The 18,925-nt window shown below is 42.1% G+C and overlaps 1 protein-coding gene across 1 annotated transcript in view; it reads left to right on the forward strand.

Annotated features, from left to right (window-relative positions):
- vav3b (vav 3 guanine nucleotide exchange factor b) overlaps window positions 1-18,925 on the forward strand; it is a 92,594-nt gene that overhangs the window by 55,503 nt on the left and 18,166 nt on the right. Inside the window, exons 13-20 of the mRNA XM_036556610.1 lie at window positions 1,215-1,300; window positions 2,211-2,343; window positions 5,980-6,089; window positions 9,860-9,961; window positions 10,823-10,914; window positions 13,307-13,329; window positions 15,059-15,092; window positions 15,813-15,943. Coding sequence (XP_036412503.1) covers window positions 1,215-1,300; window positions 2,211-2,343; window positions 5,980-6,089; window positions 9,860-9,961; window positions 10,823-10,914; window positions 13,307-13,329; window positions 15,059-15,092; window positions 15,813-15,943 — 711 coding nt within the window. The remainder of the gene's footprint in view (window positions 1-1,214; window positions 1,301-2,210; window positions 2,344-5,979; window positions 6,090-9,859; window positions 9,962-10,822; window positions 10,915-13,306; window positions 13,330-15,058; window positions 15,093-15,812; window positions 15,944-18,925) is intronic.

Consider the following 18,925-nt stretch of genomic DNA (forward strand, 5'->3'; position numbering starts at 1 on the left):
TCTTAAACTCTCCTTTAAAGGCTCTTCATATATCATGATCCTCATATGTTTCATATCTAAATGCTCCGTTATCTTCATCACTACTTTCCAAAACCGCTGCAGCAGCTTCAGCAGCTGTAAACTCTCTGCACGCCGTTTCACATCAGTCTCCGATGTGGACTGAATGAAGAATGAAGGGTTTCCGGCATGACGGTCAGTCCTTAGTGATCTCCTGAGTGTCCATTGGTCAGTTTCACACAGAATGTAGACGGACACACGAATCCACCAGCTCCACACGGTGAGAGGCAGATGACGTGTATCTCAGCCCCTCTTCATAGGCTCATAACTCCGGATGTGAGTCTCGTATGATCTCGTGATAAGATGGAATGGAAAGGGCGACTCTACAGATTCAGGAAGTGTTTGAACTGGATTTCTGTGCTGGATCATCACAAAGACTCAGACACAGATATAGAGATATTGCAGGCGAGTTCGTGGACCCCAGTTTTTAATAAAGTGCAAAGTCAATCAGTCACAATATGAAGAAATATTTTCACAATATATGTATTTTCTTCATTTCGTACAGCCTTTCTTTTGGAATCACTCGAAAATATTTTGGTTCTTACACTTTACTGGTTTGATTTACTTGGAAGAAAGTTTGCTTGGTTTAGAACTTAGGAAAGTTTAGCTGGGAAACTTAAAAGAAGCAAAATTAGAGGCCTTGGACACAATAACTGCCACCAAAGCCACATGTATAATTAATAATAAGTAATAATAATGATATCTATTCAAGGCTGTTGATGTTTCTTTCACTGATCTTGAATCTTTCCTCCAGTCCTGCTTCTCTTATTATATGTTCAGCATACAGGTTCAATAAGAATGGCGACAGTGGGCAGCCCTGTCCTGCTCCTTTCCTCATGTAGAACCAGTCTGTAGGTCCATTTTCTGCCCATTTTCTGTGGCTTGTTGATCAGCATAGAGGTTCATATCTTGCATTAATTTGCATATAAACCACATCGTCTCTTCATTAATAATTTGATTTTAGCATATAATGAATGAAAATGCCTCTCTGTGGTTTTGCCAGTATATGAAATGCTCATCAGCCTTCAGCGCATTTATTCCAGGACTTTTTTTCAGTTTTCAATTTTTTTAAGCAAAAAAAAAGCTCGTAAGATGAAACTTTTCTAGAAGCCAATAAATATCGGTGTTGCTCATAAATGTGTGCCCCCCGCAAACAGAATCAGTCCTTGCTGAAATACGGACGGCCGAAGGGTGATGGAGAAGTTCGACTGGCCACAAATGTGGACAAACGCAGGCAGGACAGGTACAGATCTGCACAAACAAACAAAACTCTAATGCCAACACAGACGTCTCTGTAGAACATTTATGTATCTACAAAAACCTTTAAGAAAATATTTCTCCCATTTATTTTCACATTTGTAAATAATAATAATAATAACAATTTTATGATGAGGCTCATAAAAATAATGGTAACAATTCGCTGCTGTCGGAACAAAGCCTCGTATCTCCATTTATGTTTTTGACATAATTTGAAAATACCTGTTGTCCTTTACATTGTATGTAAATTTCATGACGAATGGACCAAAAGAAACGACCCAAAATGACTTGGAAAAAAGTCTGGTTCCATTGACTTACATTAAAAAGTAGGTTTTTTCCTTCTCCTGTAAAGTTACCATTTTGGAGATACAAGGTTTTGTTCCAAAAACAGTGAATTATTATTATTATTATTATTATTATTATTATTATCATTATTATTATTAGTAGTAGTAGTATTAGTAGTAGTAGTAGTAGTAGTAATAGGTATTATGTTTTTATTAATGTGTTTAATATTATTATTATTATTAGTAGTAGTAGTAATAATAATAGTTACTACATCAGTATTTATATATAATAATAATAAGAGAAAGAATAATAAGAATAATAATTAGAACAAGAATTATTATTATTATTATTATTATTATTATTATTGTTATTTTTAGTTGTAGTAGGCACTATGTCATTATTTATGTATTCATTATTATTATTGTTATTATTGTTATTATTATTATTCTTACATCAGTAGTGTTTGGTTTGTTCTCTGCTTGTTTATTCAGTGTCTGATTATAGTTTACATGGTTTATTGCTCCCTAGTCTTTGTGCATGTCCGAATAACTAAACTGTATGAAATAATATTTTGAAATAATGTTTCAAAATGACCTTCATTGACATTACAGGCATATCTTTCTCTTTGATGCGGCCGCGATCGTGTGTAAGCGGCGAGGGGATAACTACGAGATGAAGGACATGATTGACCTGAGCCTGTACAAAATCACCAACAACCCCACCACAGATAAAGACTGCAGGAAGGTCAGTAGGTCACGGCGCTAGACGGGCTCAGGGTGAGTCACACTGAGGGTCACTGTGCTGGTGACTTTAGGAAATTTGAAGTGTTGGATTAAGATGGAGAAGCATGTCATCACTGTCATATTCACACCTCAGAACTTAGAACCATCTGATACCAAATGCTGACTGAGAACCGAGTGACACTCGACTCAAAGCGTGACGTGGTTCCAGTCGGTTCGGACTCAGACAGACAGATATGGGTCTATTTTGGGGTTTAGACTACATTTCAGGCCCAATTAAAGCTCTACTACACTCTTAAAACAGACGGTTCCTTATGGGTTCTGTAGTAAAGTCTAGAACCATAAACATTCAAAGAACTATTTGCATGGTTGAATGGTTCTTTGCATGGTGAAATCGTTCTTCAGATTGATGGAGAATGTGTTGTAAATGGTTCTATATAAGGGTTCTTGACAACACCAAAAATGGTTCTGCTATTGTTATGATGTCAAGCTTTTAAGAATAGAAGAACCCTTTTTGGTGCTATATAGAACCATATACAACACATTCTCCATCAATCTGAAGAACAATTTCACCATGCAAATGTTTCTTAGAATGCTTATGGTTCTATATACAATCATTATCTTTAAAGAACCATCTTCACACTTCTATACTCTTAAAAAAGGTGGTTCTTCAAGGGTTCTTTAGTAAAGATGACCCTTGAAAGACCCTTAATGGCACCCAAAAGGGTTTTTCTATTGTTACAATGTCAAGCACACTTTTCGGTGCTATATGGAACCATTTTCAAAAAGGTTCTATTCTATGTAGAACCGTCTACAACACATTCTGTGTCAACCTGATGAAATTTTCATGACGCAAATAACGCTTTAAACATGCACAGGGTTCTTTGAGTGTTCATGGTTCTATATAGAACCAGTATCTTTACCAAAGTACACTTCTATGCGTTTAACATTCTGCCTGAAACTGTTGGTGGCAGTGCTGCGTCACCGCACCCAAATACTGTGAGCTGATTGGCTGAATTTATCGGGTTCTGCTGGAGAACAATGCTGACGTTTGACCGTGTCTGCTGTAAAACGTGAACCTGACAATGAACAATAATAGTGACTAAACGTGTTTAGGGTTCTGAATGTGCTGAGTGAATAACTCACCACAGAATATCATCATAGGAGGCTCATTATAATTAGCCTACGTTTGATCTTACGTGCAGCTGGCACAGCCGCCTCTTTCTCTCTGCCTGTACTCCAGTAAGGCGTTTCTAATAAAGTGGCCACCGAGCGTGTATCTACCACATGAGCATGAATCCCGTTGGACGGGCTTGTGAGCTGATTCTGATCCCACACTGCGGCAGGCAGATGGTGGTGTGCTTGATTAGTGCTGATGGATGATGACAGATACAGCGGCCCAGCGTGTTAGCATGCGCTAAGCTAGACGAGCTGGCAGAGGCAGAGCAGTCACATGTGTGGCCAGACTGACAATGACAACACAAATCTCTGATCATCCAGTGGTCAGAGACAGTAGAGTCTACAGGCCCAGTTCCACAGTTAAATATTTTTCCATATTTTCTAAAGTTTATGTGGTTCTAGGTACCAAAAACAGTTGTAATCCATCTTTTCACAACCACTTTCCAGCTTCTCTTCGTTCCGGGTGATTATTTCACTGTGACTTTAAGACTGATGTCTTATGTGTTACATGCAAATGGAATATGTGTATGTAAATGAGCTCTGTTCTGATTGGTTGTGCCTCGTTCAAAAAGCAGGCCATGGAACAGACTGTTAAGCTGGGACTGAAATCCTCAGGGCCGTAGGGGAAAAACAACTTTCAGATCCTTAGTGGGGTGGATTGTTTCAGCTGCAGTGATCCATTTGCTTCCTGAAGGCCAGGAACAGCACAACGTTTAATCAGCAGAAATCTCCCACTCCAATACCAAACTGCTGTAGGCTGAATGGGTGGGGCTAAACAGCTGTAGGCTGAATGGGTGGGGCTAAACAGCTGTAGGCTGAATGGGTGGGGCTAAACTGCTGAAGGCTGAATGGGTGGAGCTAAACTGCTGTAGGCTGAATGGTGGGGCTAAACAGCTGTAGGCTGAATGGGTGGAGCTAAACTGCTGTAGGCTGAATGGGTGGGGCTAAACTGCTGTAGGCTAAGCGGGTGGGGCTAAACTGCTGTAGGCTGAATAGTGGGGCTAAACAGCTGTAGGCTGAATGGGTGGAGCTAAACTGCTGTAGGCTGAATGGGTGGGGCTAAACTGCTGTAGGCTAAGCGGGTGGGGCTAAACTGCTGTAGGCTGAATGGGTGGGGCTAAACTGCTGTAGGCTAAGCGGGTGGGGCTAAACTGCTGTAGGCTAAGCGGGTGGGGCTAAACTGCTGTAGTCTGAATGGTGGGGCTAAACTGCTTTAGGCTGAATGGGTGGGGCTAAACTGCTGAAGGCTGAATGGGTGGGGCTAAACTGCTGTAGGCTGAATGGACGGGGCTAAACTGTAGGCTGAATGGGTGTGGCTAAACTGCTTTAGGCTGAATGGGAGGGGCTAAACTGCTGTAGGCTGAATGGGCGGGGCTAAACTGCTGTAGGCTGAATGGGCGGGGCTAACTGCTGTAAGATGAATGGGTGGAGATTAGATATAAGATAATCCTCTTGCGTAAGGAAGGAGTAAAGTAAGGAGAATAAGTTACACTCTTCATTCTCTCTGTATGATCTGCGCTCTGTGTTCTCTGATCTGTAGTGCGGTACACGCTTTACTCCCTCCTGCTGTGCGCTGCAGTGAAGATGCAGAAAGCTGTAGACGATCAGAAGCTCCACTTTTGGCCTAGCTGACCTCAGCTGTGACCTTTATACCTTTCTTCTTGTTTTTATACCTTTTTCATTTTGTTCTGTTTGATTCTAAGGGATAAGGTGAGGTTGGAAAGGGGTCATGTAGAAATGAATTACGATGTCAGGGACAAATACAGAAAAAATGTGGACATGGGCTCCTTAAAGACTCTCCAGGTTCATAGGTTCATAAAGAAAGCGCAGTCCGTACTTTTTGATCTTTCAGGATATGTTTGTGAGGAGATTAGATATAAGATAATCCACTTACATAAGGAAGGAGAACATCGAAGGGACTAGAGCTACAGAGAACATGTGACTCCTAACAACCACCTGGAAGACCTGGTAGACAACAAAACTGCCCCCATCAGATAAACAGCACTTAAAGCTTTCATCTCTGAGAGAGAGGAGAAAATCAAGCTGCTTCAGATCTGAAAACATCCACAGGTGTTTCTGTCCATCCTTCCCCTGTGAGAAGACGACTCAGCGCTGTGGGTCTGAAAGGATGTGTAGCTGTCAAGAAGAACCTCACTGAGAAAAGGAGACGGACACATCAAACAAAGAAGCTGAGCAATGGACTGACCACCCCAGAGTCCAGACCTCAACACCACTGAATGTGTTTGATTACTTCAGAAAATGATCAACCAGCTTCTAAGACTGAACTTTGGAGGTGTGTCTGCAGATTCTTTGAGGAGCTGAAAGTGAGTCTCCTGAAAAGATCGGAAGCTGGAATAAAAGCAAAGGGTGGACAAAAATCTGATATTATCTTTAGTTCTTGAGGCGTCTTTGTGATTTTCTGTCTTTAAGTGTTCCTGTTTCTTCTTCTCTGCTCCGTCAGTGGTGCTACGGTTTCTACCTGACCCACCAGCAGGGGGCGAGCGGCTTCGAGTTCTTCTTCAAAACCAAAGAGCTGAAGAAGAAATGGCTGGACCAGTTCCAGATGGCCATGTGAGTTGTGATGTTTACAGTGTTTCCACAGTAGATGTTTCCACAGTAGAACCACTTTTGGTTCTCTAAAGAACCTTTTAGTGAATGGTTATTTATCACTGAACCATTTTTGTAAACAAGTGACTATGAAATCTCTTTTAATGTTCAGAGAACGTCCACAAAATGTTAATTTTAGAAGGATTCAAACATTCATAGTATCATTGTTATTTATATATATTTATATAATAATATAATTTCTTCCCATTTTATTTATTTGTTTCATTATTATTCATATTCTTGTTCTTGTTTCAATGAAGATTATTTTATTACAACCCCATTTCCAAAAAAGTTGGGACGTTGTGCAAAATGTAAATAAAAACAAAATGCATTGATGTGCAAATCATTTAAACTCCATATTTCATTGAAAATAGTGCAAAGACAACATATCAGATGTTGAAACTGGGAAATTTTATTGTTTTTTGAATTATATATGTCCTTTAAGAGTTTCGGGCTATTGCAGTTGTAAGCTCACTGACCAGATGTGGGCTTGATCATACAGACTGATGTCTTGCACATTTTTACTGATCGCATTTTTACTATTACATCTTTGATCATTATGGGCCATTTTACCAAACTTAAGTGCAAATAAGGCTGCAGTCACACTGCAAATGGTGATCAATGACCAAAATCCTGATCTTCCCAAGTTTAACCTTATTAACATTTTGGAAAATATTAGTATAATGATTATTTCCATGTTGACTTTCTGATTATTCAAATTAGCTGTAGCGTTTAAGGTGGAATGGAACATAAATATCGATTTAGCCAGACTATTTTTCAGTGGGATTTCGCGAAGCGCTCCCTCATAACACCCACACGCGGCAGACTGAAGGGTGAGGATGGTTCAGGTCCGTCGACATGCCTGAGAAGTGTAAATGCAGCGTTCGGCAGCTTTGCCAAACTGCACAGTTACTTTGGTGACGCTGAATTTTGTTCATGTTTGTGTCTGTAACTTTCACTCATTTGTACTGAAATGACTCTTCCATTCGCCTAAATGATACGCAGAGCAGCCTGCTGTATGGTTTACATTAGAAGTTTCGATGTGTTTCACACGAGTATCAGAAAGCGCACAGTGGAGGCCTCGTGTGTTTTGGTGTGCTGGGACGCTCTGTTTGTTGTGTGGTTTGAGATTCTGGTTTACTGTACAGGGCGTGAAGTGTGATTAAGAGTAATTGTGCGGTAATGTGGAGCGTTCAGAAAGATAGCGGGGGGCCTAAATGTGCTGCGGTGGGCTCGCTTCGCTGAGATGGGGCTGGTAGCGCTGCTGATAAGAGCCACGCTGGAGGTGTAATGGTGCTGGGATTGAAAAGAGGGGTGGATGTGTAAACACGTGGGTTAAAGAGGGGCCGCCACGCTGAGGGTCCGTAATGACGTTTCCTCTCGGCGTTCTGCAGGGGGCTTTCAGACAACAAATTACACCGCACACTCTCCTGACACAGAAATCAATCTCACAGCCGTTCAGATAAAGAGCTCTCCCACCGCTCCACTTTCGGTCTTTCTGGAAACTTCCATGGAGGAACGTTTGATCTGGAACGTTCTGTCCTCTGAAAGCAGGCACTGCTAGTGCAAATCAGCCCATCAGCCAAGACATGATTGGTGTCTGAAGTTTGCTGTACTTAGTTTTACATTGGGGCTACGAGGCAAGTAATGGAAGCTGTTTTTGACGTTGCCAATTAGCATGGTGCTAACTGCATAGCTAAGGGCCCTTACACACTGAACACGAGCTGAATAAACACAGTAATCAGACTGAGCACTAACAAACAGGCAGACTGTCGCCAGGTTATTTGTCCATAGCCAAAACAATAAACACAGATGAGCCAAAACATTATGACCATAATGCTGTTCCTCCTCCACATGCTGTTGAAACAGCTCTGACCCGCTGTGGCATTGACTCCGCGAGACCTCTGAAGGTGCCCTGTGGTATCTGGTGCCAAGACGTCAGCAGCAGAAACTTTAAAGGGGATTTATATGAATAAATGTTAAGATGTAAACAGAGTCCTTCAGAGTAGTTTGGTGTGAAATGCTAGTTATTACATGAAACGGCTAAGAATATGCAATGCACTGTATTTCAACATTTCTAAGATAAGGTTTTGGTCTGAACTGTATTTTTTAGCAGCAATTCATTGTGTAGAGGTACATGAAGGGCATTTAGGACTATTTTCCCATCATCAACATTCCATATAAACTCAGAAGACTCGTGTAGGTTCACTGGTGGTTCTGGATAGTAAATAAAATGTCTATATTTGTGTTGTAGTCATGGCGACCCCTGGTTCCTATCACCACCACTGTAAAGACATCTGAACCATTTCACACCAAACCACTCTGAATCTCACACAGTGGATTAAGGAGGAAATTTGAGAAATCTGTGGATTTTCCCTTTAAGTCCTGTAAGGTGCAAGGTGGAGAAGCTGCAGCCATTTTATTTGTCACGTTTTTTCAGTAAAGGTATTTTTCAGGTGAGGTAACAGAGTGACAGAGGTTTAACTTCTCATTTTAACACAAATTTTGCCTGTCACTGTGGAAAAGTAATGTCGTGTACATACACATATTTGCAACCATAGCAATGGCCTAGTAATACCATAGCAACCGGGAATTCCTATCAACACCTTAGCAACCACCTGGAATTTCATTGCAATGGCCTAGCAACACCTTAGCAACCAGGGATTCCATGGGATTGGCCTAGCAACACTTTAACAACCAGGGATTTCATGGCATCGACCTAGCAACACCTTAACAGCCACCTGGAATTCCATAGCAACAGTCTGGCAACACCTTAGCAACCAGGAATTTCATGGCATCGACCTAGCAACACCTTAACAACCACCTGGAATTCCATAACAATAGCCTAGCAACTCCTTAGCAACCACCTGGGATTTCATAGCAATGGCCTAGCAACATCTTAGCAACCGGGGATTCCATGGCATTAGCCTAGCAACACCTTAGCAACCACCTAGAATTCCATAGCAATGGCCTAGCAACACCTTAGCAACCACCTGGAATTCCATAGCAACGGCCTAGCAACACCTTAGCAACCACCTGGGATTTCATAGCAACAACCTAGCAACACCTTAGCAATCAGGGATTCCATGGCATCGACCTAGCCACACCTTAGCAACCGCCTAGAATTTCATAGCAACAACCTAGCAATACCTTAGCAACTAGGGATTCCATGGCATCAACCTAGCCACACCTTAGCAACCACCTAGAATTCCATAGCAATGGCCTAGCAGCACCTTAACAACCAGGGATTCCATGACATTGGCCTAGCAACACCTTAGCAACCACCAGGGATTCCATAGCAACAACCTAGCAACACCTTAGCAACCAGAGATTCCATGGCATTGGCCTAGCAACACCTCAGCAACCACCTGGAATTCAATAGCAATGGCCTAGCAACACCTTAATGACCAGGGATTCAATTGCATTGGTCTAGAAGCACCTTAGCAACCACCTAGAATTCCATAGCAATGGCCTAGCAACACCTTAGCGACCATTTGGGATTCCAGAGCAACGGCCTGTTTTTGAAGTATTTGTGAAAATACTTTTTTACAGTACAGAGTGGCTCATGACTATAGTGGTCTTTATCACCTATTTATCTGTTTAGTGACATTAGCCTTATAGCTCTAGTGTAGAACTAAAGAAACACACTTCGGACATGAAGCATGTCTTGTCTGACTAGCTACACTTGGAGTAAGCCAAACTATCACTTTAACTTCCCTTTAATTCTGCTCCAGGTCCAACATCAGACCCGAAAATGCCACCTACAACTCCCACCATTTCCGGATGCACACCTTTGAGCGAGTGACCACCTGCAGCTCGTGCCACATGCTGCTCAGGTGAGACAGCCTCAGGTGAAACCAGCAGCCAAAACAGGAGCTGTGACCTCCTACACTTTATTTACATACACAGTTCATGGATAAAATGAGTGAGTAAAGATGTTAGCTCTGAATATGTGTTTATAGCAGTGAATGTGCCACAGAGATAATAGTTCACATATTAATAATTTAATTTATAGTCATTTCATGTGCTGTACATGATCAGGATGGTAGTAATATGATTTTTTATTATGCCAGAGATAATAAAATACTATTTAAGCATATGAACCTGAGTTAAACCATCAAATCCTGTTTAACACAGATTACATAGTTAGTTTTTCCAAAAGTAGCATTTGTGCATTAAATGTTTAAGCTACAGTCTTGATGGCCTTCCTGGCCACTTTATTAGAAACATCTACCCTGTGGTTCCTTTAACTGGCCACTTTATTAGAAACATCAACCTTGTACTTCCACTTACTGGCCATTTTATTAGAAACACCTACCCTGTACTTCCACTCACTGGCCACTTTATTAGAAACACCTACCCTGTTATTCCACTCATTGGCCACTTTATTAGAAACACCTTCCCTGTACTTCCACTCACTGGCCACTTTATTGGAAACACCTACCCTGTACTTCCACCCAATGGCCATTTTATTGGAAACACTTGCCTTGTACTTCCACTAACTGGCCACTTTATTTTAAACACCTTGTGGCAATATTTCCACTCTGCACAAATTCTACATCAGTAGATGAGCTACAGTCTCTAAGAGTGCACCAGTGAGGTGGAGCTATAAGGGAGGAGTTTCTGATAAAGTGGCCAGGGAGGGTATTTTGCTCATGTGTAATAATGTTATGTGTTTGTTGACACTGTCCACCCAGAGGGATCTTTAATCAGGGCTACTTGTGTCCGAAGTGTGGAGCTGGGGCTCATAAGGAGTGTCTGGGCAGACTGGCAGCGTGTGGACGAGCAGGTAAGAATGCACAATGTTAATAATAAATTTGGCTTGACAGTGGTTACTGTTCCTTGTTTTATTATTCTAGTGTTTTTGGTACTGTTTTCACGGGTCACAGTTTTCGAGCTAGAACCATGAAACATTGCAGTATTGTAGAGCCTATACAGGAATAGTGTGCTTGTGCTATTGGGACCGATCGTATGTACGGTTTACAGACAGCATTCACATTTTTTCCCTAGCAGTGGCTTAGCAACAGCTTAGCAACCACCTGGGGTTCAATAACAATGGCCTAGCAACACTTTAGCAGCCACCCAGGATAACAGGGCGCATGTCTTAGCAACCACCTGGGATAACATAGCAACACCTTAGCAACCACCCAGGATAACATGGCGCATGTCTTAGCAACCACCTGGGATAACATAGCAACAACTTAGCAACCACCTGAGGATCCATACCAATGGCCTAGCAAAACCTTAGCATCCACCCTGGATAACATGGCAACAGCCTAACCACATCTTAGCAACTGCCTGGGATACAATAGCAACAGCCTAAGAACACCTTAGCAACCCCCTGGGGTTCTATGCCAACTGCCTAGCAACACTTTAGCAGCCACCTGCTCTAACATGGCAACAGCCTATCCACACCTTAACAACCGCCTGGGATACCATAGCAACACCTTAGCAATCACCCTAGATACTGCAGCAATGGCCTAGTCACACTTTAGCAACCACCTGGGGTTCCATACCAATGACCTAAAAACAGCTTAGCAACCACCTGGCAATAGCCTAGCCATGCCTTAGCAACCACCTGGGATTCTATAGAAATGGCCTAGGAATGTCTTAGCAACCACCTAGGATAACATAGCAACACCTTAGCAACCACCTGGGGTTCCATACCAATGGCTTAGGAAAACCTTAGCATCCACCTTGGATAACATGGCAACAGCCTAACCACATGTTAGCAATTGCCTGGGATACCATAGCAACAGCCTAACAGCACCTTAGCAACCACCCTAGATACCATAGCAATAGCCTATCAACACCTTAGCAACCACCTGGGGTTCTATACCAACTGCCTAACAGCCTAGCCACGCCTTAACAACTACCTGTGATACCATAGCAACAGCCTAGCAACACCTTAGTAGTCACCCTAGATACTACAGCAATGGCCTAGCCACACTTTAGCAACCTCCTTGGATACCATAGCAACAGCCTAGCCATGCCTTAGCAACCATCTGGGATAACATGGCAATAGCCTAGCCACACCTTAGCAGCCACCTGGGATAACATGGCAATAGCCTAGCCACACCTTAGCAGCCACCTGGGATACCTTAGAAACAGTCAAGTCAAGTCAAATTTATTTGTATAGCGCTTTTTACAACTGATGTTGTCACAAAGCAGCTTCACAGAAATCCATTAAGGACAAAGTTTTAACATTAAATGTAAATCCTCCAGGTGAGCAAGCCAGTGACGACAGCCTAGCAACACCTTAGCAACCACCTGGGATACCGTGGCAACAGCCTAGCCATGCCTTAGCAACCACCTGGGATACCATAGCAACAGCCTAGCAACACCTTAGTAACCACCTGGGATAACATGGCAACAGCCTAGCCATGCCTTAGCAACCACCTGGGATACCATAGCAACAGCCTAGCAACACCTTAGTAACCACCTGGGATAACATGGCAATAGCCTAACCATGCCTTAGCAACCACCTGGGATACCATAGCAACAGCCTAGCAACACCTTAGGAACCACCTGGGATACTACTGCAACAGCCTAGCAACACCTTAGCAACCACCTGGGATACCATAGCAACAGCCTAGCAACACCTTGGCAACCACCTGGGATAACATGACAATAGCCTAGCCATGCCTTAGCAACCTCCTGGGATACTGTGGCAACAGCCTAGCAACACCTTAGGAACCACCTGGGATACCACTGCAACAGCCTAGCAACACCTTAGCAACCACCTGGGATACCGTGGCAACAGCCTAGCAACACCTTATGAACCACCTGGGATACTGTGGCAACAGCCTAGCCACACCTTAGGAACCACCTGGGATAACATGGCAGTGGCTTTGTCAAGCTAACTTAAAGCAAACTTTCCTCTCTGGTCTTATTTATGTTCACATCAAAGGGCCCAGTTTGTAAACACTGTTAAAGTTTTAAACATACAGTTCTCTCCTCAATACCCACAGCGCATACACGGAAACTAACCTGTACAAACAGCCTGTTTATCTACTGAAAATGCCATTTTTTGTGTTAAGGTCAGAATGAGGTCAGACCCAGAAAAGTGGCTGCTGTTTTTTTGCTTTTTTATTATTTGCTTATCTTTATTCAGATTGTTAGTGAGCTGAAGCTGATTACTTCATATTTGTATGTTTGTTTGTCGTTTTCTGTCGTTGTAGATCCTCTGATATCTAAAACTCAGGTAAGACTGAAACTCTGAGCTGGACTTGCTCAATGATGATTTTTACTCATTCAGACATGCTTCAGCCTGACTCTGCCTCGCTCTGCGGTTTATCTGTAAAGTGCACTGTACATGTGTTACATCTCTCCATATTCACCTTTATTGATTAAATCATTAATTTGAAACAGTCCACATCACATTATAATAACTTTATCACTCAAAAAACCCTGAAGCATGATGTCCTGCTCAGTCATGTGTGTAATATTGTAGAAACTGACCTGTTTTTCTACCACAGATGCAAGAAGAAGCACATTCCAAAATTCCCCCATAATTCAGTGTGTGAGATGTAAACAGAGTGATTCAGAGTGGTTTGGTGTGAAATGGTTCAGATGTCTTTACAGTGGTGGTGATAGGAACCAGGGGTCGCCATGACTACAACACAAATATAGGCATTTTATTTACTATCCAGAACCACCAGTGAACCTACACGAGTCTTCTGAGTTTATATGGAATGTTGATGATGGAAAATAGTGGAAAATTTGAAATAATAAGTTTTCTTTGGGGACTATTTTGCCTCACAGCGCCCTGCATGTATCCCTCCACCATGAATGGAGTTTAAGTTCTCTAATCTATCATAAAACAGTGTCTCAGTCATCAGGCAGTGAATTCATAACCATTTCATGTAGGAACTTTCTGTGAGGGAGCTTTTAGAGGTGGACGTCTGGTTCCTATCACCACCACTGTAAACAGTTCTGACTCTGTAAGTTTCTCTAGAACAGAGCGTTTCACACCAAACCACTCTGAACCACTCTGAATGACTCTGTTTATATCTAAAACTTTTAATTGTGCAAAATTGAATTGAAGGTCACTTTAAAGTAAATAACACTAAACAATTGCGGTTGACATCGGTTAAATCTGGTATCTGATTCAACACATTAATTGTCGAGGATCTTAATTTCTTCACTTTTATTTTTAACAAAGTGAATTAGTTGAATTAGTTTTAACTGAGTGTAAACCAATGCATGGTGTGTCCTCTAGTGGCCATTCCGCTGAATATTTTGAATCCAAATTCCTTATAATTCTGTTATCAGAGTCACAATATCAAACACTTATGTCAAACAATCCTGTACAACGGACATAATAAACAAACAGCAATTAAACACAATAAAAACACCTTAATAATGACTCACTCACTCACTCACAAAGAAAATCCGGTTCACTTCTGGCTTTCGTCCATGGAAAAATATCAACATCATCAACATCAGCATGTGACGATTCCAAACCTGACTGGTTGAAATGTGTCCTGCCCAGAGCTTAGTTTGTGCCAGAAAAGCTGGATCTGGATTCTGCACCTTGTTTACATATTAAATATAAAAACAACTCTTGTCGCTGTTTATCACTCGCGATTGCGCCACTACTGCTGTTATTGTTCATCCTTTAGAAGAGCTCAGTCACAGCTGTCACATCAATGAATTAACTATAAACTACTCAGCATTAGAAGCTCTTTGTTTAGTTTTGGGAAACTCATGTAAGAGAGAACATTTGTGGCATAAGTACCTCGCAGAGCTGCTTGTCTAATGTGTCTTAATAATCAATAAAATGCAAAATGCAGTGTGCACAATGATCAATATTAACTCTTGCTTTAATCGTTTAAAAAGGAGGCTTATTTTTTATTTTTACAGTGAGTGAGTGCACGACTGAAAGCACTACAGTAATCATATTATGTATTCCCTCTGTTCTTCTCCCACAGAGAGAGATCACTCCGAGGAAACGGTACGACCCAGGTCAGTACGTACACCACTTTCTGCTTTTCACTAAAGACTGTTTTAAAAAGCTTTTCTGTGTGGAACTCAAGAACACATGATTCTTAAACTCCCACCAAACCTCCACCAAACCCCTACCAAACCCCCATCAAACTTCCATCTAAACCTCCACCAAACCTTCACCAAACCTACACCAAACCACCATGAAACCTCCAACAAACCCACACCAAACCTCCACCAATTTCTCACCCAATCCCCCACCAAACCCCCCACCAAATGCCCACCAAACACCCCACCAAACCCCCTACCAACCCTGACCAAACCCCCTGCTAAACACTCACCGAACGCCCCATCAAACTTCCACCAAACCCCCCACAAAACCATTAATCCCCCCCTAAAAACCCAACCAAACCTCCACTAAACCCCACCAAACTACAGTTAAATTCATTTCTATACTATAAATTATATTTGTATATCTTCCCACCCAGTCAGCTTACAGCAGCCCCTCTCATTCATGCTGAAAGTCATAAGGAGTGTCAGCCCAGACTGCTTTTTGACCGAGGCACAATACAGGGCACCCAATCACAACAGAGCTCATTTACATATATCAGTCTAAAGGGGAACAAAAGTAACAAAAACAGCCTGTTTTTATTCTGAGGAATTAAGAGATGTTGGAAAACCGTTATATAAAAATGTATGAATAAATAAATAAACAATTTCTTTGTCTATGTTGTTTTACAGGTTTGCCCAGAATGTTGGTTATCAGAGATTATCTGGGGGTCCCCAGTCCTCCTGGTGGTCCGTCACTGAGTGTTCAGGTTGGTGATGTCATCGAGGTCATCAGTGCTAAGCTGGACAGCTGCTGGTGGCAGGTAAGTCTGAAATAATACTTCAGTTACTGCTGGTTATTTCGTTTTTCTTTTTTAAAGCTCAAAATGAAGGAAAATGCTGAAAAGGAAATCTACTGTTCTGTCCCTGCAGAGAAAACAAAATATGTAAAGTTTTAAAAATACTCAAAAAGAAACAATGCTAATTAAAATAAAAAATCCAGTCTACACATCACTGAATCAGTCACTGCTGTTTATGAGTCGAGCTGTTAAACTCAGAGAGAAAAGCATGAAATTCATTCTTTATGTGGCCCATTTCAGTCTGATACATAATCCTGCAGCTTCTAATAAATGGATTAAGATTAAGCTTGGACTAAATCGCAATGCCAAAAGTGATTCATTATTAAAATCCATTTTAGTCCAGGCTTAGACCTAATCCAGGCCTGGAGAACAGGCTCAGTATAAAGTGTATTTATGTGCAGATTTTGACGCTGAGACCAGCCGTCTTCCAGACCGAGATGAACCCAGATTAAACCTGGATTAACAGTTATGACTGAAAATTAGCAGTTTAGTCCAAGAGACACAACACACAGAGCAGGTACTATTTGGGTGGTGGATCATTCTCAGCACTGCAGTAACACTGACGTGGTGGTGGTGTGTTAGTGTGTGTTGTGCTGGTCTGAGTGGATCAGGCACAGCAGTGCTGCTGGAGTTTTTAAACACTGTGTCCACTCACTGTCCACTCTATTAGACACTCCTACCTTGTCGGTCCACCTTGTAGATGTAAAGTCAGAGACGATAGCTCATCTGCTGCTGCACAGTCTGTGTTGGTCATCCTCTAGTCCTTCATCAGTGGTCACAGGACGCTGCCCACAGGACGCTGTTGGCTGGATATTTTTGGTTTTCAGTCCAGCAGTGACACTGAGGTGTTTAAAAACTCCAGCAGCACTGCTGTGTCTGATCCACTCAGACCAGCACAACACACCACCACCACGTCAGTGTTACTGCAGTGCTGAGAATGATCCACCACCCAAATAGTACCTGCTCTGTGAGGGTCCATGGGGGTCCTGACCACTGAAGAACATGCAGAGAAACAGATGGACTACAGTCTATAACTGTAGAACTACAGAGTGAAACTATACGGTCAGTGTAGCTGATGAAGTGGACAGTGAGTGTAGAAATGAGGATGGTTTTAATGTTATGGCTGATTGGAGTGTGTATATATCTCCCCATCATACTGCTGTATTTACCATCTTCCTCCTGTCGTCGCTCCAATCTGTCCGAGCTAATGGCTCGGCTGGGAATTCACGCTGTGTGTATGTCCCCCACTTTTTTACCCACCGTTTCAGCCTGAGAAAACAACGAGACAGAAAAAGGAAGCTGGAGGTTCAGTGCGAGATAAACAGACGCGCCGTGTGCGCGTTAGCTGTGGAATGATAATGTACACAGGCTGCTTTATTTTATCTGGCGTGAAAACGCCACTTAACTGCTAATAAGGCCAGTTAATCTTCGGGGTCATGCGGCGCAGAGGAAGAGAAAACATAAAGAAAATATAAATAAATATAAAGCCCCGAGCGTTCGTCTGCCACGTTACCGCGACACAATTATATCTGTCCCAAAGCCAGAACAATACAATCAATCACTCTAATTTTATTTTATCTCGTTCTGCTGCCAACTGTTTACTCTGTAGGGGTAATAAGTTTAATCTTTATCATGCGCCTATTTGGGGCGGCTTAACAAATATAAAGGGCTTTCAGGAGCCGCGATGAAAATGTTATTAGGCTAAATAAATCACGGATATGCTTTAGGATCGGCTTTCCAATCTAATATCTAATCTGCGCCAGGGGCGCCGTTTTTTTTCCTCCTCGAAATGCATTTTACATTTTAATAAAAGAGAAGTTAAAAGAAGGACAAAAACGCCTTCATCATCACACAAACTATAAGTGTCTCGTTGAGGAGAGTTACACAGTGATATCAGAGGGAAGTTCATTTGTATTCCACTTAGGCCGGCTGCCAAATCCAGCAACAGCTACAGACCTTGATTATGAGATATGGCTGCATTTTCATGTTTGCATTACCATTTTGGATTTGAATTATGGTGTCCGAAAAGTATGTGGACAGTTATTCTCATGAGAATTCGGCTACTTTACGGTCGCCCAGTGCTTTGATTGCCATAGAAAAGCACTGACCAATAGAATGGGACGCTCTGGAGCAGCCACACATGGTCCTAAGGTCACCATGCCCAATGCCAAGCGTGGGCTAAAGGGGTATACAGCCCCCCAGGAGCAGTGGAACTGTGTTCTCTGGAGTGATGGAGCTCCATCCAGTACCTTTGGGATGAGTTGGAGTGATCCACAACTGACCATCCAACATCAGTACCTGACCTCACTAATGCTCAATCAGGTCCTCAGAGCAATGTTCAACATCTAGTGAAGAGTAGAGGCTGTTACTGCAGCACAAACTCACTATTAACACCTTCATTTCAGAAGAAACACAGGTGTCTACAGACTTGTGGACATTATAGTGGACATATATACACACAAAATATGTCCAAATGTTTGTAAAGAATATACAAAATTTTATTTGATTTTTGTTTCATTTCAAGTAATTGTGTATAATACTAGTAATTATGTGTAATTATGTATATTTATAATTGTTTGTGCTTGTAAATTTACCATATATACACCGGTCAGGCATAACATTATGACCACCTCCTTGTTTCTACGCTCATTGTCCATTTAATCAGCTCCACTTACTATATAGGTGCACTTTGTAGTTCTACAGTTACAGACTGTAGTCCATCTGTTTCTCTGATACTTTGTTAGCTCCCTTTTACTCTGTTCTTCAGTGGTCAGGACCCCCATGGACCCTCACAGAGCAGGTACTATTTGGGTGGTGGATCATTCTCAGCACTGCAGTAACACTGACGTGGTGGTGGTGTGTTAGTATGTGCACTGTGTCCACTCACTGTCCACTCTATTAGACACTCCTACCTTGTCAGTCCACCTTGTAGATGTAAAGCCAGAG

The sequence above is a fragment of the Colossoma macropomum genome, unplaced genomic scaffold (genome assembly GCF_904425465.1).
Source record: "Colossoma macropomum unplaced genomic scaffold, Colossoma_macropomum, whole genome shotgun sequence".
In the NCBI taxonomy this organism is placed as follows: domain Eukaryota; kingdom Metazoa; phylum Chordata; class Actinopteri; order Characiformes; family Serrasalmidae; genus Colossoma; species Colossoma macropomum.